Source organism: Prunus avium, chromosome 4 (genome assembly GCF_965620075.1).
Source record: "Prunus avium chromosome 4, drPruAviu1.hap1.1, whole genome shotgun sequence".
Taxonomy (NCBI): Eukaryota; Viridiplantae; Streptophyta; class Magnoliopsida; order Rosales; family Rosaceae; genus Prunus; species Prunus avium.
In genome coordinates this window covers 26,952,185-26,974,265 of record NC_142287.1, presented here as the reverse complement: position 1 = coordinate 26,974,265, position 22,081 = coordinate 26,952,185, and the positions used below count along the sequence as shown (strand labels likewise).

The 22,081-nt window shown below is 35.2% G+C and overlaps 3 protein-coding genes across 5 annotated transcripts; all 3 read left to right on the top strand.

Moving 5' to 3' along the window:
- Window positions 1–1,689: 1,689 nt before the first annotated feature.
- LOC110772430 (cytochrome P450 CYP72A219-like) lies at window positions 1,690–4,069 on the top strand. The gene is made up of 5 exons (XM_021976869.2): window positions 1,690–2,075; window positions 2,170–2,387; window positions 2,567–2,811; window positions 3,024–3,411; window positions 3,512–4,069. The coding sequence occupies exons 1-5, from the start codon at window positions 1,787–1,789 to the stop codon at window positions 3,935–3,937; spliced, it is 1,566 nt and encodes a 521-aa protein (XP_021832561.1). The 5' UTR covers window positions 1,690–1,786; the 3' UTR covers window positions 3,938–4,069.
- Window positions 4,070–10,913: 6,844 nt separating this feature from the next.
- LOC148295130 (zinc finger BED domain-containing protein DAYSLEEPER-like) lies at window positions 10,914–12,418 on the top strand. Its single transcript, XM_088252399.1, has 2 exons — window positions 10,914–12,282; window positions 12,375–12,418. Exons 1-2 carry the CDS (start codon window positions 10,914–10,916, stop codon window positions 12,416–12,418), a joined length of 1,413 nt encoding a protein of 470 aa, XP_088108525.1.
- Window positions 12,419–13,153: 735 nt separating this feature from the next.
- On the top strand, window positions 13,154–19,480 carry LOC110772459 (cytochrome P450 CYP72A219-like). Of its 3 annotated transcripts, XM_021976915.2 has the most exons (7): window positions 13,155–13,464; window positions 13,654–13,804; window positions 15,756–16,141; window positions 17,249–17,466; window positions 17,786–18,030; window positions 18,114–18,501; window positions 18,907–19,480. In XM_021976915.2, the coding sequence occupies exons 3-7, from the start codon at window positions 15,859–15,861 to the stop codon at window positions 19,330–19,332; spliced, it is 1,560 nt and encodes a 519-aa protein (XP_021832607.1). In that variant the 5' UTR covers window positions 13,155–13,464; window positions 13,654–13,804; window positions 15,756–15,858; the 3' UTR covers window positions 19,333–19,480. The 3 variants fall into 3 exon arrangements, with proteins under 3 accessions (XP_021832614.1, XP_021832607.1, XP_021832593.1); XM_021976922.2 differs by lacking the exon at window positions 13,654–13,804 and having other exon boundaries at window positions 13,154–13,464; window positions 15,823–16,141; XM_021976901.2 differs by lacking the exon at window positions 13,654–13,804.
- Window positions 19,481–22,081: the final 2,601 nt, after the last annotated feature.

The window sequence follows — 22,081 nt, the reverse complement described above, 5'->3', positions numbered from 1 at the left end:
AGAATTGTTTAGGGTGGATTCCGAAACCCTAGTGTTTGTTACTTGGTACTTTCACTTTTTGATAATTCATCTCTGCCATTCTCATTTAATTTCAAAGTCCATTTACTTTCATGCAATAGAAATAGGTCACTTGAACCAAACCCAGCCCCCACCCCCACCTCCCCCCCGAATGTGTGTGTGAGTTGTGTGTTTGACACGTTGTGTGTCTTATTTACTGAATTTTGTTTGTTTCCGTAATTGTTTTTGACTTTTGGTCCGGGCTGTGTTCTTCCATTTTCTGTGCTGAATCCAACCGTATAAAGAACGTGAAATTTGGATAAACGGTTGGAAAGTTATATGTCAAAAATTGGACAGAGATCGAAACTGAAAAAACAGAGAGAACGAATCTGCCCAAAAACGACCGGTCGCTTTTGCGTTGCGACTGGTCGCGCACCACGCAAAAATTAAGTTTCGAATCTGTGCAAAAATGACCGGTCGCACTGTTCATACGACCGGTCGCCAGACACTGTTCACAGGTGATACAGTGGTAATAAAATGATGATAGAAAATGTTGTTTGTTTTTTCTTTAGTTTTCTTGTTTTGTTTCTTTTCTTTTACCTTTCTTATTTCATTTTTAGTTCCCAATTTGTACTGTGTTTGTGTGTTGTGTTAAATTAGTGTTCTTTACGTACTCAAATTAGAACTTATAAGAAGTCGACAAGTTCTTCGTGGGATCGACCCCGTACTTACATAATCTATACCTCAATAAATTCGTGCACTTGCGGGTATTTTTAATTGGTTGTTTGCACATTAATTTGTGTCCTTTTACGAGTACAACAAACTTGAAAAGGAAGACCTATAGTGTAGTGGTTTGGAGCAATTGCTCCTCCGTAAAAGGTTATGGGTTCGAGGCTTAGCATCTGTATAGTGTGTGTGAGTTTAGTAATGCTATCGCCCCTTTCAATAGGAAAGTCTTCAAAAAAAATAAAATTATAATGAACCTTATCTACACTCAGTCGTTTAGGAAAGTCTTCAAAAAAAATAAAATTATAATGAACCTTACCTTATAATAAAATTATAATATGACTATACATGATATGTTACCACACTATAATTACTAATTACTCCTAATACACATGTTATAATGTGGATGAAATTGATAACCCCAGGATGATGTGTTGCTGTCACACTCAATATTACTTTAAGAACCATACAATTGTAATTTGTATTTTTCAGGTGGTACCAATTTACTCATGTTATAAGCACGTGTATTTTTATTAATTATTTTAAACGAGATAGTATGTTCATTTAACCTTGTTACAATTAACACGTGTAAGGGTATTAATTTCAATCATACACTCTCCAACACTGGGTTATTATTTTAAGTCTTTGTTTCTGACTCTATTAATGTTTCAATTTCCTACTAAGAAGAAAGGGACCACGGCTTTCTAGAAACTCGTCCCTTTTTTCTTCTAGAAATGGTCTTTTCGTTATCTACGCCACCAAATATGCCACGCTATTTCTAGAAGGTAGAATAAGATAGGCCTAGTAGAATGGCACCGCATGAAACACAACATAAAACGACACATGCATCATGCGTCACAGCACAGCAGATTCTTAACCCATCACCTTTTTGATAATATTGTAGGAAGTCGGTGAAGGGTTTTGATTGGACAAAAGTTTTTGCAATGATTATATATTGCATATGAAGTTCCGTGATAACCTTGCATCATCATATCCTGCCCCCTCAGTAGAACAGAATCCATCTCTCTTTCTCTCACAAATCTCACACACAAATTAAATACAGATGGAAGCATCAATGGCTAGTTGTGTTGCGCTATGTGTTGTTTGGGTGAGCATAGTAATTACATTGGCATGGAGGGTGCTGAATTGGGTGTGGTTGAGGCCAAAGAAACTAGAAAAATGCTTGAGGGAGCAAGGCCTTACAGGCAATTCTTACAGGCTTTTGTTTGGAGACACCAAGGATCTCTCGAAGATGCTAGAACAAACACAATCCAAACCCATCAAACTCTCCACCTCCCATGATATAGCGCCACGTGTCACCCCATTTTTCCATCAAACTGTGAACTCTAATGGTATGCCAAATATTTATTTACATTCACATATCCATGTATATATATGTGTGTAATCTTCAGATTGGATGAGTTAAAACATAAATAAAAATTGCAGGCAAGAATTCTTTTGTTTGGATGGGCCCCATACCAAGAGTGCACATCATGAATCCAGAAGATTTGAAAGATGCCTTCAACAGACATGATGATTTTCATAAGACAGTAAAAAATCCTATCTTGAAGTCTCCACCACCGGGCATTGTAGGCATTGAAGGTGAGCAATGGGCTAAACACAGAAAGATTATCAACCCGGCATTCCATTTAGAGAAGCTAAAGGTATCGTAAGCTCTCGCCAACATCCATCTATATTTATGGAGATTTCATTAACGAAGTAAGAATTAGAACCCAAAGAAAAAAAAGCTATGTTTTGTACACATCCACCGTGGATGATCCACGCACACACACACTTATATGTTGAAATTTTTGATATATTTATTTTTCCTTGTTTGCTATAGGGTATGGTACCAATATTTTACCAAAGTTGTAGCGAGATGATTAACAAATGGGAGAGCTTGGTGTCCAAAGAGAGTTCATGTGAGTTGGATGTGTGGCCTTATCTTGAAAATTTTACCAGCGATGTGATTTCCCGAGCTGCATTTGGAAGTAGCTATGAAGAGGGAAGGAAAATATTTCAACTACTAAGAGAGGAAGCAAAAGTTTATACGGTAGCTCTACGAAGTGTTTACATTCCAGGATGGAGGTAAAAATGAAAGAAAAGAATAATCATCTGAGACGGGGATTTTTTTTGTGGAGAATAATAGTAAAAGTTCTAAATCTTGATTATTATTTTTTGGTACAGAGGGGGGCTAAAGCCCAAATCTTGATATTCAATTCAATGAATATTGCATGAAAAGTGTACTTGGTACTTCTTCACGTCTTCGCGAGGCCATTGAAGTGCTGTTTTTTGTGCAGGTTTCTACCAACCAAGCAGAACAAGAAGACGAAGGAAATTCACAATGAAATTAAAGGCTTACTTAAGGGCATTATAAATAAAAGGGAAGAGGCGATGAAGGCAGGGGAAGCCACTAAAGATGACTTACTAGGTATACTTATGGAGTCCAACTTCAGGGAAATTCAGGAACATGGGAACAACAAAAATGCTGGAATGAGTATTGAAGATGTAATTGGAGAGTGTAAGTTGTTTTACTTTGCTGGGCAAGAGACCACTTCGGTGTTGCTTGTTTGGACAATGATTTTACTAAGCCAAAATCAGGATTGGCAAGCTCGTGCAAGAGAAGAGGTCTTGCAAGTCTTTGGAAGCAACATCCCAACCTATGAAGAGCTAAGTCACCTAAAAGTTGTAAGTGTGGATTTGCTTCTCTAAACTTTTGAATTTCATTAAACAACTTTCATCTCATTTTGTTGGATTAGTGATCACTTGATGCTTTATGATGCCCCAGGTGACCATGATTTTACTTGAAGTTCTTCGATTATACCCATCAGTCGTTGCGCTTCCTCGAACCACTCACAAGAAAACACAGCTTGGAAAATTATCATTACCAGCTGGAGTGGAAGTCTCCTTGCCCATACTGCTTGTTCACCATGACAAAGAGTTGTGGGGTGAGGATGCAAATGAGTTCAAGCCAGAGAGGTTTTCAGAGGGAGTTTCAAAGGCAACAAAGAACAAATTTACATACTTACCTTTCGGAGGGGGTCCAAGGATTTGCATTGGACAAAACTTTGCTATGATGGAAGCTAAATTGGCCTTGTCATTGATTTTACAACACTTTACCTTCGAGCTTTCTCCACTATATGCTCATGCTCCATCCGTAACTATAACCCTTCAACCCCAATATGGTGCTCATATTATTTTACATAAACGTTGATTAGTGCTGAATTATATCTATAATTAATGTTAATGATAAAGACATATCAAGCTATCTATGGTTTGAACCGTAATTTTCTTTACATATTGTGTCGTTTATCCTTATGGGATAATTGGAAGAGTCATTGTACTACCCTTGTTGTTAATTTTTTAATTGTTTTTGTTTATGGCCCTTTTTGCTTTCTAATGTTTTAACTTTGTAAGAGTTTTTCTATTTAAACCCTGCACTTTTCTTTGTTCACCTCATATTTTAAGTTCACCCCAACTTCTAATTCAAAATTTCAAAATTTCTAACAAAACCCCACTATCTTTCAAAACTACCGCTAAATACACACCCAGCCTGGTTCAGAGAATTCGTTTTGGGCTATCATTTGTGTCACCTGTTGTTCTACTTGTTATCACACCTCTTGGTAACATTGTTTTAATTGTAAAATTGGTTTAGATTTGGTAACATTGTTTTATATTGTAAAATTGGTTTAGATTTGTAAAGTTGAGAGAATTCCTCTTAATTTATTAAAACCAATTGTAAAGATGGGGAGGGACAATGGCCAACCTTGCCATTGTCAAAAGGTGGAATTTTATATGCAAATGTGAGTTGGCAAGGATTGATGGCAGCAGCTGATGGAGATAGAAATGATGAGAGAAGTTGGCAATCAAATAATTGGAAAGAATATGTGGAGAACAGGAAGTGCCGCACCGCACTACAAAAGAGAAAGGGAGGATTATTTTACATAAACGTTGATTGGTGCTGAATTATATCTAATCATTAATGTTAATTAATGATAAAGACACATCAAGATAGCTGTGGTTTGAACCGTAATTTTCTTTACATACTGTGTCGTTTGTCCTTATGGGATAATTGGAAGAGTCATTGTACTACCTTTGTTGTTAATTTTTTAATTGTTTTGGTTAATGGCCCTTTTTGCTTTCTAATGTTTCAATTTCTTAATTAGGAAAACTTAAGTAAATGTCAAGCTGCTTAGTTACTTTGTACCTATGAGACAAGAAACTCCCAATATACATGCTTCTCTCTTAAAAATCATCACATAAATGAAAAACACGTTCATATATGGAAAATTTAAATGCACATAATCATGTTATGTGTGTTTAGACAAGGTCAAAATACGTACAAGGACATTTCTGTAATTTTGCCCAAAAATAATACATATATGAAATAAAGTTACAATAAAGATGACTGCATTGGGATATAGCTCAGTTGGTTGAGCTCTTTGACCTCAAGCTCCAGTCTTACCGGATATGAGAAAAATGCACCCACCTCAAAATTTTAACTATTTTTAAGGTGCAAAATGACCAATTTGAGCTTAAATTGCCTAACATGCTTGATACATGATATTTTTTAATGGCAAATTGGATGGAATGTGAGGAAAAGTAACTGTAAGGGAAAAATTAGCTAAAAAAAATAGTTCGAAGCCGTAATTTAAAAAATAGAAAAAAATAATATGGGCTAAATTCAAAATTAAGTACAAATTCATAAGGCACATCAACATTTTAGCCTTTGTGGATTATTAGAAGTGTGCAAGAAATATTTAAAATTTCTTGAGGTCAAATGGTAATTTGGTGGTCATGAGATGAAAGTACGTGTGAATGTAATAATTTTCAAGAAAATTTTCGGAGCTGAAATGAATTTTTGGTGGAATTGTGTAGATATAAGAAAGAGTACACATGGCATCAATTTATTGGACATCACTGACACGTGGAATCAATTGGGAGCACCAGCTATGACGTGTTGTGCCATCTCAACAACATATAGTGATATTGTGAGAGGTTATTGGAACCGCCACATAGGAAAAAAAAAAACTGAAAGAGTTAAGTTGGGCACGTGAGTTATCCTTCCTTTTCGAAACTTTCCAACAAGGACACACTACTCTCTCTCGAACTTTCTTGTTTCAACTTAAAGATTTCAATTAGATGTAGGAGTTGAAGTATATATGTCTAGTTGACTTGCTTCTTTAACTCCGAATTCCATGAAATTCTTATATGATGAAGTTTTATATGTCTAGTTATGATTTGAAAACTTTACACTCTTTTGAATCAAACAGAAATTTTAGTGAATTTCCAAAGTTGAGGTGTTCCAGCCTAAAATGCTTAACAAAATTGGAGTTTCGATTTTAAATTTATTTATTTGATTCCCTTTACGAGTCCAGAGCAGAACCACTTGATCAAAATAGATGTTCCTAAGAGCTAGAATTATTCTAGGAAGTGAATGATTTAGTTTTAATTTTTTGTAATTACTTACCCTTTGTATAATCTTATTGTAACCTTTGGGTTTACAACTTTGTACATCTTTATATTGGAGAAGAATATATATTAGAAACTTACTATATACTTTGTTTGGCATAGATTAATAATATTATATTGACAGGACCCGATCCAAATTCCACTTTGGAATCCGAGCCGAACCTTGTGCATGTCTGACACCTGGCAAGTGTCGAGCACAAATGACCTAATTGCCCTTCTAGTCAAATTTCAACTAAAAGTGGGGTTTGACTTTTGCCGAAAAGTTCAGGAGAGTCTCCCCTACAATTAGACCAATCCCAAGATTACACATGTCAAACATGCATATAAAAAATACACCAACTACCAGCATACAAAAATTTACATATTAACAGTTAGACAAGTGTTCTAGGGCAATATCAAAGCTCTACATAGAAGATTACAAGTATAAAATAATTATACAAGACCCTACGTTGTCAAGGTATGTGGCGGAAGGTGGACTCGGCCCGGTGGTGGCTCATTGTGCACGCTTACTGCCTGGGGGCGCAAAACATTAGAAGGGTGAGTGGACCAAAAACAAGCTTTAGAAAATAGTATAAGAGCATACTAACCCCACTGTAAAAACAATTATGAAACTAAATCATTTCTTATATATAAATATACTCGTACTGGAATCACTGCATTCATATTTATATCTATATATATATATATATATATATATATATATATATGTAGTCAGTCACACACTTGAATAAAACATTAAGTCCTCGAAAACATTGAAATCAACTTTAAATCTACCACCTAGGTGTACCCATTTAGCAATCCGTCAATTCCATATAATCCGTCAATTCCTTTAATTTCCGTCAATTCCTTTATAATCCGTCAATTCCATTCTCGTGCCATCGGAGTGACACATTCTCGCAGGTCTCGGGGACGCAAGGTCAACCCAAACCGCAATCTCGCAGGATTCAGGGGACACTTGGTCAACCTGATCTACAATCTCGCACCTCACGGTCCGGGCATCCCCGCAACTCGTGGGGCAGTGTCAAGCATGCTGACCTAACCGAAGGCAACATGATGTCCGTCAACACCATTATAACCAAAGGCAACTGGATGTCTGTAGACATCGTTATAACCGAAGGCAACCATTTAAATCCGAAGGCAACATTAATTAATCTTGGGTACCTATGGTGGTTTCTAAGAAAATATAGTTTCAGAAATAATTTAACGAGAAATAAAATAAATTCTTATTTATCCCTGAACTCTGTTGCCATTTTATCTGTTAATTATCTAAAATCCTGGTATGCCAAAAATCTCTAGGCACTCTCAACTCAGCAGCATATAAAATATAAAAATAAAATATATAAAAGCGATAAATCAAGCTATTAAAACTCTGATCAATGAATAAACTCATTCAAGATCAAATAATGAGATTAAATTGCATCAATTCATTTATGAAAACAAAATGGTCCACTCACAGATACTCTGAGCTAGCTGGACCCTTTGAAGGTCCCTCCTGCGGGTCATCTGGTGCCTAGGTGCCTAATTCGTCCGATTTGGTGGCCGGAGGAGAGAGAACGAGCGATGCGAAGTTTGAGTGAAAATCGACTCGTTTTCTGCAGTTTTCCGGTGAACCTCGCAGCGGCTGAAGGCGGGAATGGCTGGGCTGCGACGGCGGGAGCTGGCCGGTCCAATCTTGGCCGGTCCGGTGCAGTGTGGTGGCGGCTGGAGGTGGCTGGGTGATCGGCTGGAGCAAGAAGAAAACAGGGGTGGGGGTTTGGTGTTGCACAATGAAGAAGAGAAAGTGAGGAGAGAGAAAGGAAAATCAGTTTTAAAAATCTGATTTCTCAAATTTACCATTTTGCCCTTCTTAGTATTTTGATCGTATTTCCTTCGTTACAAGTCCGATTCGAGTCCACTTCGTGTCCACAGACCCGTTTCGTCGCGCTCTACGCAACGGTACAAGTGGATTTCCCAAATTCCTTCTTGGTCAAAGAGTCAACTTTAAACCTAATAAAATATTCTAAGGGTATACTTGTCTTTTCCTCTAATAAATTATAATTAAATAATAATTAAGGTTTGGGTTGTTACGTACATAGTAAATTTGGCTTATCCTCTCCAAATTGAATTTTCCTTAACTACAATCCATCACTTTTTGTCCCTATTAATAAAACTCATTTTTTATAAGTAAAAACCATGATTAGGATCTACCTCATCAAGTTACCTTATCAAGCTCAAGATTTGATTTTATTGTAATTTTCTGATTCCCAAAATACCCCTACATATTTGCAATTGTTGTTTTCTCCATTGATTGTGCTAAATATACTTTAAACATATTTGTTGCAATTCAATGTCATTAATATTCAAATGGTGTATTTTTAGATAGGAAAATGGTGTTTTAAATTGGCTTAAATTTAGGAATTTTTAGGGTAAGTTTTTTTCTCTTTAAAAAAAAAATATATTTAGTATGGTACTGTATCGCCATGTCAGATAGTGATGCTCCCACTCAAAATCTGCCACTTGTCACTTTTTAAAGAAAACTACATTCTTTTTATACAGCTGGACTTTCACATCCAATTTTACCCTTTACAATAAAATTAAGGCTTAATTATTGATATGACCCCTGTGCTTCATAGAAAATCTCACTTTGCCCCCTATACTTCAAACTGAGTCAATATGCTCCCTGTGCATTATTTTTGCGTCCCCCGTTACCTCATTCTGTTAATTTGGTCAGTAAAATCTTTAACTTGCTGACGTGGCATGGGTATTTTAGTATTTTTAACTATTAAAAATTTTCAGAATTTTAAAACAGTTTTAAAACATTTTAATAATAAAATAAATTAGAAAAGAGGGAAAAATAAATCCCCCAGCACCCGAATAGCCCCCCACCACCATAACCCAACCCTTCCCCATCACCAACAACCACCCCCAACCCATCTTGCCACCCTGATTTCTCCTCTGCCATGGTAAAAAAGTAAAAAACAAAATAAAGTTCTTCAATATGAGTTTACTGTTTATAAACTCCAATCGCATAACCCTCATGGTTGCACAGAGAATATGTAAAAATGACAAGCATGAAATCAAATCAAATCCAGTTGGAGAAGATAAGAGAAGTTCTTGCGCCTTGGGGTTTTGGCGTTCGAATAATTTGTTGAGATGGCTACGGCTTCGGGCATATTGGATTTGTGAGGTTGGGTGTGGATTTGGGGTGTCAGCTAGAGGTGAGTATGGTTGGGGGTTGAAAGTGGCTAGGTGGGTTGGGATTGATTGTTATTAAAGGTTTGGGGTGGGTGCATCACGTGGGTGGGGATATCATATTTGAACAATGGTGGAGTGGTGGCCATAGGTTGGGGGCGGCAGGTGGTGGTGGGGAATGGTTGGGTTGTGGTGGTGGGGCTATTCGGGTGCTAGGGGCTTTAATTTTTTTTTTAAAGAACTTTCTAATTATTAAAATGTTTTATAAACAGTTTTAATAGCTAAATATCTAAAATACTCATGCCACGTAAGCAAGTTAACAGTTTTACAGACCAAACTGACGGAATGGGGTAACGGATGACACCAAAATAAAGCACATGGGGCATATTGACTCAGTTTGAAGTGTAGGGGCAAAGTGAGATTTTCGGTGAAGCACATGGGGCATATCAATAATTAAGCCTAAAATTAATAAAAGAAAAACCACAAAGAAGAAAATTGCACCAAACTCCCACTCGACTGAAATTACCAATTCCCGTTCTCCGCCCCCTCTCTCTGAGTTTCTAATCCTCCTTCCATTTCTCTCTACTATACCAGCAACTACTTTATCTTACAGTTGTTATTTATTTCCACATTGAAATTCTGCCCATTTATTCATCTCCCTCAACATAAAAAGAATAAAAAATCGAAAAAACTAGAATATTGTACACTAACCACTGCACTCAGCTTTGCCTCCCTTGGCCATCGCCCCCGCTCTCTCAGTTTCTCATTTAGAAGAATGAGATTTGCATATTCCAATTGATCCCAAGTTAGCTTTTGGGCAAGTCATATTCAATTGAATGAGATCTGCATATTCAATTAAAAAGTCTAAAGTTTTCTCATATGTTATTGAGAGAGGACAGAGAGATGTAAGGAAGAAGAGAGAGAGAGAGAGAGAGAGAAAGAGTAGGGTGCGGCGGTGGAGGGTAGGGCTGTGCAGGATCCAAACCAATCCGCTAAAACCGACCAATCCAACCCAATCCAATCCAATTTTTATTGGTTTCGACAACATCGGCGGATTGGATTGGATCAGAAAATTGAAAATCCAATTGGATCGGTTTGGATGGCGGATGAAGATTTCAAAATCCAACCAAAACCGAACCAATCCAATATATATGCATTTATATATATATATATTAGTCTTCCTATACGTCCCTGTTGTAAAATATATAAATATATATTAATTAAAAAATAAAAAATTAATATATTGACCTTACCCATACTTAGCATGCTCAACATGCTAAGAAACTATCAAATTTGTATTTCCCATACGCAACACAGCATGCTCATGCTCACAAACTCCCATATATTGCTAATATATTAGATATAGTGTAGCTATATCATGCTTGCTTTACTTACCAAGGATCCACGAGCTTTAGTATATTATTAGCAAGCTCAGAAGAATTCCCATACCCCTTTAACAGCATATTTGGTAAGTGTTTATTATTTTGGGTTCAAGAACTCAATGATTCATCATTCAAGCATAATATTAACAGAGTTTTATGAAACAGATGACAACTTCAACTTCAACTTCCATGAAAAACCAGACTGGAAATACAAGTCAACCACCAACTGATGCGCCTTCAACTTCTAATGTTATTGATGCTGTCAAACTTACAAATGTTGAAGTGTTGCCGCAAGAAACAAAACCCAGTGATTCTACTCCCATTGAAGGTAAGAGAAAACCTTCTAGACCTCCTTCAATTGTTTGGGAACACTTTATTAAATTGCAAGATGATCCAAAAAATCCTCAAGCAAAATGTAAGTATTGCAATAAAATATATGCATGTGGTAGCAAGAAAAATGGGACATCAAACTTGTTGAGTCATTTGGCAAATCAATGTAAGGAGTATCTTGGTCGAGATAATAAGAAGCAAAAAACTTTGTCTTTCCAACCAAAGAAAGGGGAGGAAGAAGGCAAACTCATTGCTACAAGTTATAGTCCAGAGGCATGTAGGGAAGCAGTTGTTAAGTTTGTCATACTTGATGAACAACCCTTTAGAGTTGTAGAGGGTGAGGGTTTTAAGAACATGTTACATGTTTGTGAACCTAGATTTCAAGTCCCGTCTCGCTTCACAATTGCAAGAGATGTCTTAAACCTTTATAAAAAAGAAAAGATAAGGTTGAAAAATTATTTAGCTGGTAATCGCCAAAGAGTTAGTCTCACCACAGACACATGGTCATCTCGCCAAAATCTTAACTATATGTGTCTCACAGCACATTATATAGATAATGAATGGAGATTACAGAAGAAAATTCTGAATATTTATTTGTTTGTTGCTGCTTTACTTGATCCACGTTTCAAGGAACGTTATTTGCAATATTGTTTTGCTTTGTTATGTGGTGAAGAAAAAGCTAGTGAGATGACAAGTAAAGTGAAAAGCAAGTTGCATGAATTGTATGACCGGTATAAATTGCTTTACAATGATAGTGCAACATATAATATGGATGAGACAATTAATCCAAATGAGATGGAGATTGACAATAATGAAGTAGATTTTGCTACTGTATTCACTACTGGGTTCATGAAACTTGTGGAGGAAACAGATGGTGTAGAGTCCAAAACAGAACTTGACAGGTACTTCATTGAAACATGTGAGAATCCCAAAAATGATAACTTTGATCTCTTGGGTTGGTGGAAGATGAACTCTGAAAAATATAAGATTTTGTCTTGTATAGCAAGAGATGTTTTGGCAATACCTGTCTCTACTGTAGCATCAGAATCAACATTTAGTACTGGTGGTCGTATTCTCGATCCATATAGGAGTTCATTATCCCCGAGAACAGTGGAGGCACTTATTTGCACACAAAATTGGTTACATTCTTCACCAAAAACTGGTATTCTTGAGATCACAGATGATATTGAAGACATTGAATCAGGTAAATATTATTTCAAGATAACTTTCATATTTTAAATTAATTAGTACTGGTTTTATTATATTTATCTTAATATGATATTTTCTTCTTTGTAGAAATTTTGGGTCCTACATCAAAACTTACATTGAATGAAAATTGATGTGGATGATTGCATTCTCTCTAACATGGAAGGATTGATGGACCTCGAAGCCTAAAGAGTTCTCTGAGTTTTTTTTTGGTTAACTTTAGTTTTTTTAAAAAAATATTAAAGAATGGTTGTAGTTCTTAATGTAATGTTGTTTTTAAATTTCATGTTGTATCTTCGGATTGAATTTTGAATTATGAATTATATGTAATGAAAAACTAAAGTTTTTTTGCAATGATTATATTTTCATACAAACCGATCATCCAATCCAATGTACATTGGATTGGATTGGATTGGATCCTAACATCTAATCATATTGGATTGGATTGTAAAATCTGTAATCCAATAAAAAATTGGATTGGATTGGATTGTTAAGAAACCATTGGTTTCGACCCGATGCTCAGCCCTAGTGGAGGGAGATAGTTTGGGTAACATGTTCTCTTTTTATTTGGAAAGGTAAAAGAAGAATTTCATGTCCAGCTGTAATTGTAATAACCCGATCCTAAATTAATATTTAATTATAAATTTAATCTAGTAAAAGACAATTTTACCTCGGAAATATTTTAATGGTTTAAAAGTTGACTTTTGTTTAGGAAGGAATCTGGGGATTTCAGTTGTACCCTTGGGTAGAGTACGTCGAGATGAGTCCGTAGACACATAGTGGGCATAAATCGAAGTTGTAACGAAGAAGTTACGATCAAAAGAAGTCCAATGGCACAATCGTAATTTTTGCTAAGTCAGATTTTAAAAAAAAACTGACATCTCTCTCTCTCCTACCTCACGACACTCTCTCTCCTCAAAACAGCTCCTTCATTTTTTATTTTGCGCAGCCACCACTTCCCGGTCAGATTCCGGCGCCGTCCGACGTCATTTGGCGGCGCTTCCTTCACGAAAGTTGTTCTCCTCCTCCTCCTATACAAAGCCCATCTGATATCTGTCCTTGAAAGGCTAAGACTTCTCCAGATTTTGGATGTGAAAATTGACGAAAAATCTGCCAGATTTTTGTCAAAACTTTCCGTTGCTCGTTCCGGCGATTCCGGCCACCATTTTCTTCGATCTAGGTATGTTTTTTATCATCTCAATGTGTTCTAGCTGCTGGTTGTGTTATTTAGGAGAAATTTCAGCGTTTGGTGGTCAAATAAGCGATAGAAGTTTTGGACGGTTTCGGCCCCCGATTCCGGCCACTTCCGGTGACTTTTTGGGGTTGGTCCAAAACAAAAGTTGCTCCATTTATTGTCTTGATCATGTAGGTATAGGTCTTGACCGGCGGTTTAGAGATTTTCCGATTGCCGGAATCGCTTTGGACAACCACACATTGCTGGCGCATGTGGCCGGGCGTGGGCACTGTTTTGGTGTCTCTCTTGGTCCTAAAATGATCCTCATGTCTTCCCAAGTACGATGGTATGCTTAGATTTCAATTTGGTTACTGTTTGATCATCGATCGGATATTGCATATTAGGCGTTATCTAGGTTCGATATGATCGGGCCGTTGGATCGACTCCAATTTAAAATATATTGATCTAGTCACTTCTAGGATTGTATAGGAATTCACGAATCGAGAATCGGAGTCCCGAATACTTCGATTCAATAATTCAAAGTTTAGGTAAACGATAACCGTCCGATCGTGCGATCGTGAACAATCTGATCGTTTGATTCGGACCAAATGTGCATGACAGGTATAGTAAACCTTATTGAACCCGTAGGAACTTCCGGATTGGAAATCGGAGGTCGTAAGCCCCGCAGGCCCGATTGACCCAATTTAGAAAGTTTGACCCTCAGTTGACCGTGAGTCTTCCGAGGTAATTTTACCATTTGAGAAGTGCTAGAACGACCTTGTAAATGAGGCTTGACTATTTGTGAATTATTTTTACTATGAGTTATGCTATAGCGTCTTATGTTGCTCTTGGGTGTTATTCGGATATTGAAAGTTTATCTTGTTATTTATTTATTTATTGTTATTATAAGTTTTATTAAAGGTTATTGTGGAATTTGGGTTGGGTCCTGTTAGTAATTAGTTTTAACTTTTTAAAATAAAAATAGACAAGTGGCAGATTTTGAATGGGAGTATCACCAGCTGAAGTGGTGATACCGTACCATTCTATAATTTCTCCAAAAGAAGTCACGTTTAAGGCCTATTGAATTTATGAAGAAATATTAACATACCTATCGTGTTTTAACATAAAATAATGTGCCTATTATTTGTACCTTTTTTTTTTAATGAATAATATAACTTTTTTTTTACATATCTTTTGTAAATATACCTATTGTGTGTACCTATAAATAACATATCTATTTTTTAATATAAAAAAATGTACCTTTTTTTAATTTATGAAAAATGTGCAGAAATTTCAATTACACAACGTACCTAATTTCTAACCTTTTTTTTTTTTTTTGGGTAAATAATGTACCTATTTTAATTTATGGAAATTTCAATTACAAAGTAACGGATCCTTTTTAAAAAATAAAAAAAATAAAGTACCTATATTATATACATATATATATAATTGTTTTTATAGGTACATTATTTATTGGATATGTAATTTAGGGATTTTTTTTGTTTGTTTATTTTAGGGATTGGCGATGTGCAGAGGGATGCCAATCAAAATAAATGGGGTAATTGATATGCTATTAATAGGGAGTATTAATTATAATTAAGGTAGTTAATGACATGCTTGAAATAAATTATAAATTAAATATGAAGGTAGGTGGCATATAATGTAATTTAATTAATAATATTATGACAAATCTGTCTCACATGGCAGCCTATTTTAAATTTGTGTTTTCAGTAAAGATTTAAAAGTAGGTGGGTATATGACTAGGATGTAATAGTTGTAAGGGTCTATATCGGAAGAACTCTAGATTATATACATGAAGAAGTTCATGCATTTGGAATAAATGCTTTATTCATCCATTTGGGATTAACTAGGTTCATGATTTAATTTTCCATTCATGCATTTGGAATAAATGCTTGTTCATGCATTTGGGATTATCCGGGTTTCATGATTAAGAGCATTTTCAAGAGTCTCCAAATTTTAGCTAAAATAGTTAGAAAGATATTATAGCAAACTACTTAAAAAGAAATTCCTCCATCAACGTTCTCTATTACGGCTAGTATACGGACTTTGATGGAGATACTCTTATAAATAGGGAGATTTGGTTCAATATAAGTGATATATATATATATATATATATATATATATATAAATAGTTGTTTGAGTTGATGGTGTAATGCATGTCTTGAATTATTAAATCAAATTGAGTTTTTCTCTAAAGTTGATAACTACACTATCTCCTTGTTTCGGGTATTCTTAGAATCAACAAAGCTTGAAAATCTACACACTTCTTGTTCTAGATATTCTAAGAATCAAACAGAGCTTGGAAATTGATTTCAACGTGTATCTTTTCGTCTTGCTCAAAAGTGTCGTTGCACTGCTCTCTCTCTCACACACGCACAAATGGAAGTATCAGTGGTGGCTAGTGTTGCACTACGTGTTTTTTGGGTGAGCATAGTAATTACATGGGCATGGAGGGTGCTGAATTGGGTGTGGCTGAGGCCGAAGAGGCTAGAAAGATGTCTAAGGCAGCAAGGTTTGGCGGGCAACTCGTACAGGCTTTTGGTAGGAGACACGAAGGAAAGCTCCATGATGGTGAAAGAAGCGAAATCTAAACCGATGAACCTCTCCCATGATATAACGCCACGTGTCCTTCCTTTTCTTCATCAATCTGTGACCACTTATGGTATGCCAAGTATCTTTTGACATTCTTGAAGCTTTTTTATTATTTATTTTAATTTTATTAATGTTAGTTATTACATTTTGTTTTACACTTCTTTTATTTTGATATTTGGTTGCTTCGGTGTATTTCTTATTTCCTTTTCAATTGATTATAAACATCAATATAGGTCTGCCAAATAGGTAAGTTTTCTTCACATTGACATCTCAATCATTTTTCTTACCCTTTTTTTTACCTCCTCTTTTTTCGTATGGGTAGTGCTAGATTTACCACATTTTTATACCACATTGTGTACCACCTACCACCTCTCTAGTAGAGAGGTGGAGCAAACCAATACAATGGGGCCCACCTCTATTAGAGAGGTGGTACACAATGTGGTATAAAATTGTGGTAAGCCTAGCATTTTTATTTTCGTTTGTCTTCTTCTTCTTTACTTCTTCTCTTATTCGTCTTGCTTCTTTTTATAGATTTTTTTTTTTTGGTGAATGGTCCTTTTTATAGATATTTTTATATGGGGACAAGGATTTTTCTAGGTCATTTGTGGGGTTTATATTAACTACCTATTAAATTGGTTTGAGTGCCGAGATAAGCCCTAACAAAGGGCAGTAATTTGCATATGTAGGTATACTAATTTATGTATTCCAATTAATAAGGTAACATAATTTTATATTTCTGCTCATGCATTTTTGTCATGTTACATGTGTTCTTCATTTTGACCTTTTGGTTAGGTAGATTATATGTATCTTATATTATACTTATAATGCCGATATTTTTTATTTGAGGTATATGAGTTATGATTTTTTTAGCCATAAACGTTTCAAAGTCAAATTTAAAATCTAAGAGTAATAACAATGCCTTAAATCAATTATTTTAATTTGTTTCAATTATTTACCTTGATGGGGAAAAAAGCTATAAAAAAATAGATACAATAATCTTTTCAACATTTTTAATATGAGATGGGTCTATAATAAAAGACCCCTGGTTGTTCATCGTTAATTCTAAAATCTCTGGATGATTCATGATCAATGTAAATAACTTATTTTATTCTTTTCGGAAATATGTGTAAATAGTTTCTTATAAGTTATAACATTTTTGTGAAAACAAAAAATGCAGGTAAGAATTTTTTTATTTGGATTGGGCCCACACCAAGAGTGAACATCAGTAATCCAGCGGATGTGAAAGATGTATTTACAAAATATGAAGATTTTCAGAAGCCAGTAATAAATCCACTTGTCAAGTTGCTGGCAACAGGTCTGCCAAACTATGAGGGCGAGAAATGGGCAAAACACCGTAAAATCATCAATCCGGCATTCCATTTAGAGAAGCTAAAGGTACTATATACTAGCTTAGTAGAATAGGACCTTGATTTGCGATAAGAGGTCTCAACAGTTCAAACTCCCATGACATCTTAGTTGTGTGTGTGTGAGAAACTCTCATCCTTCTCATATAATTTAGACTATCGCTTGTACTATAAAATAAAAAATTCTTTTGTGACGTAAAATGTCTTTTCAACCAATGCATTAAAAAAGTTTCTACACACATGTGATGATTATTTATTTAGGTAATTAGATGTGTGCTATATTTTCTATGTAATTCATGTTAACAAATTCTGAGCTCTTGTTTGTTTGTGTTTTCCTTTGTTTCCTATAGCGTATGTTACCGGCATTTCACCAAAGTTGTAGTGAGATGATTGAAGAATGGGAGAAGTTGGTGTCTAAGGAGGGTTCATGCGAGTTAGATGTTTGGCCTTACCTCGAAAGTTTGGCAGCTGATGTGATTTCTCGAGCATCATTTGGGAGTAGCTATCAAGAAGGAAGGAAAATATTTCAACTCTTGAAAGAGCAAGCAAAACTTACAATAAGAGCTTTACAGAGTGTTTACATTCCAGGATGGAGGTAAAACCCTTTTTGGGCTAGCCAGTAACTATAGATTAGATCAACTGTTTTTTTTTACCATTGATGAAGTTGTTTTGGTGCAGGTTTCTACCAACTAGGAGTAACAAGAGGATGAAGGAGATTGACAGAGAAATTAAAGGTTCACTGAGGGATATTATTAGTACAAGAGAAGAGGCAATTAGGACGGGTGAAGCTACAAAAGATGACTTATTAGGTATACTAATGGAGTCTAACTTGAAGGAAATTCGAGAAAATGGGAACACCAAGAACGTTGGGATGAGCATTGAGGATGTGATTGAAGAGTGCAAGCTGTTTTACTTTGCGGGGCAAGAGACCACTTCAGTGTTGCTTCTTTGGACACTAGTTTTACTCAGTCAAAATCAGAATTGGCAAGCTCGTGCAAGAGATGAGGTTTTGCAAGTGTTTGGAAGCAACAAACCAGACTTCGATGGGCTAAGTCACCTCAAAGTTGTAAGTATTCACAATATATATATCCTTTCACAGTTTTATTTTGAAAAATTTCTTGCATCTTAAGAAACAAACAAAGCAAATTAATCAAACATTTTATGAGTCCAATTTAAAGGACAATAACAAAACATTTTCATAATAGTGGAATTGCTTGAGCTGTGATCGATGCCATATACTCACTTTGTACATGTAGATGTGGAAGGAAGAACCTGAAATCTCTTGAATACCGATAACTTCAAATTTTGATTCAATTATACTATCACATTATTTGGTGAATAAAATTTGGTGAACCTGAAATCTCTTGAATACCGATAACTTCAAATTTTGTTGGTATGTGCTTGTAGATGAATTTCATTGGGGTAATGAGATTTTCATGATATAAACTGTATGACTGTAAAATGCCCTCAGGTAACCATGATTTTACTTGAAGTTCTTCGATTATACCCATCAGTTGTTGCGCTTCCTCGAACCACTCACAACAAAACACAGCTTGGAAAATTATCACTGCCTGCTGGAGTGGAAGTCTCCTTGCCCATACTGCTTCTTCACCATGACAAAGAATTGTGGGGTGAGGATGCAATTGAGTTCAACCCAGAGAGGTTTTCGGAAGGAGTTTCAAAGGCATCAAAGAACCAATTTGCATACTTCCCTTTCGGAGGGGGTCCAAGGATCTGCATTGGACAAAACTTTGCTATGTTGGAAGCTAAATTAGCCTTTTCACTGCTTTTACAACGCTTTACCTTCGAGCTCTCTCCATCATATGCTCATGCCCCATCCTTAACTATAAGCCTTCAACCTCAATATGGTGCTCATATTATTTTACATAAACGTTGATTAGTGCTGAGATAACATTATTGATAAAGCCACATCAAATAAGATTGAACCACGTATATTGTGGTAGTATTTATATGTTCTCATAATTTTCTTTACAAATTGTATTTCTTTTATCCTTATGGTGGTAATTGGAAGAGTCATTGTACTAGCTTTGTTATTAATTTTTTAATTGTCTTGGTTTATGACCCGTTTTGGTTTCTAATGTTCCAATTCTATAAAACAAAAAAAATTGAATAAGTGAATGTCAAGCTGCTTAGGGCTTGTTTGGTATCCTATCCAATTAGAGAACTCAAAAACTGTTATTTTTCTTAAAAACAAGTTGTTCTCAAATCCATTTTTTAAGATTCAAAAAGTGGTTTGGTATGCAACTTGAAAACTGTTTTTGAATCTTTAAATTTTGAAAACTTGTTTGGTTGAATTCTTGAAAACAATTTTTTTTCTTTGTTTTTTTTTTGTTTTTTGGTTTTTTTTTTGTAATTAAGATATTTTGATAAACATTATCAAAATTATATTAAACATATTATTTTAACATCCATATTTTAATACCATACATTTATGATCGACAAGCTCGATTGGTCTTTAAGTCTTAAATAATATATATTAAATTGAAACATTCTAGACTAAATAAATTATAAGATTAATGATTATGAATATAATCCATCCACATTGCTCCGGCAATGTGATATCTACACTACAAAAAAAATGGTCTTTTGTGACAAACTTTATTCGATGGCCCCTAAATATCGTCGCAAAAGGTCATTTTTTCGACTAAAAAACGTTGGTTGTCGGAAATATGTCAATATGATACATTTTATTTCCGACTATTAATGTACCCTTGGAAAAAGTCTCTATGGATGTCGGAAATACATTGCTTTTAGACGGGAAGCCTTGGCGCCAGATGTATTACCGACAAAACACATGGCCGTCGGAATTGTCGTGGTTATTTCTGAGGGGCGGTTTTTGCCCTCAGAAATAGTCACTTATTTCCGAAGGCAATTATGTGCGGTCAGAAATAATTGCATTTTACCGACAACATGTTTTGCTTGTCGAAAATAGTTGCCGATTTCCGACGAATAATTTTTGTTGTCGGAAGTAAATTTTCATTTCCGATTGCAATTAACCACTGTCAAAAATAGTTATTATTTTCTACGGCATATAACTTGCATCGGAAAAAGTCATCGAAAAAATTGAAAGCATGGATTAAAAAAGTATAAGAGAAAAATATTATTATTTTTTTAATGCCAATAACAACTATATTGAATTTGTAATGCATGGCTCAATTAAAAGTAACTTAATAAGAAAATGAGCAAATATCCATTGCACAGACGGAATCCTGAATACAAGGTTAAAGAAAAGTGAAAGGAAAGTTCAAATATCCTAAAAATAAGGTCTTAAGCGCTTAATTTGCCTTTAACATTGTTCGAGGAAGTCAAATCCCGAACCCCTAATCTCTTAATTAAGTTACAAATTAAGTGCTGCGAAAAAAAAAAAAGGCAAAGGGAAGGCCAATGGAGGAAAAGGAAAGGGTATAGCTTTTACTTTTTCATTTGTTTAATATTACTTTGTCTTTTACTCTTCTCCCATGGCACAGACAATTACGGCGTCATGGCGAGATGATGATGAAGAAGATGAGGAAGAGGATGAAGAAGAAGAGAGAAAAAAAAAATGTTGTTTGTTTGGTTTTTTTTAATGCAGCCTGTTTGAAGTGAAATAAAATTTATTTTTTGTTTTGTTTTTTGTTAATTAAAAAGGATGGGGAGTTTCTCAAAAAAAATAAAGAAACATATTGTAATTTCGAAAACCAACAAATTTAGGGAAACTAAATCAAAGACTAGGTTATGCTTTATATGTTATGTGGGCCTCAGAGCCTCAAATCCCATATGCTTTTGAAACGAAGACCTGGCTCAATTTTGACTCCATGAAGATGACTGAGGATAGGGGAAATGAATGATGAGAAGAGAAGTGTGATGAGTTCAACCACATAAACGGATTGAATGAAAGAGAAGGCTAAATTAGCTATTTATATATTTCAGTTTTGACTCCATTAGCCTTGTGTATATGTTGTGCATCATCATCAATATAGAATCTTTCTCTCCACTGAAACCGATTAAATTACAATTTAGTAAGAACAAGCCTCGGTCATGGTGGTATGACGGCAAGTTTAATTGTTTATGGTTAGCTAAATTATAATCCAAGTTGGAATTGATTAATTAAATATTTATTATATGGCATGAGCCACATTATTTGGGACTTAAATTTGGTGCACAAATTTGGTGTCCCTGACATTATCCGAAGATTTAAATGTATAATTATCATATCCCAACATTACATCATTAAAGTGTTAAGTAAAAGGTTTCACAATAGTTACCTTTTCTCTGGAGAGCACGCATTTCTTTTATGATTGTAAAATGCTTTTCCTTTTAATGATACGTGTGAATGGCATCCATTCTTTCCATTTTTCCCCCTTGACCATCCTGTACTACTTTAATTTAGTCTTCAAAGAGATATTTCCATTTTGTTTTCTTGTTTTTGGCTTTTGTGAATTTTTTTTTTTTTTTTTTTAGCCATGGAAACTGTTTAATTAGGCAGTAGCAATAGCATATGCAACGAGGATAAATTAGTTTATAATGAGGTCAAAGTCAAAGGGATATAAATCTTGCTAATGGAATACGAAAGATAAAAGGTCAATTGATCTTGGTGGTATCGAAATCAACCGAGCAGGTTTCTGCTAGCTAGCATCACTTATTTC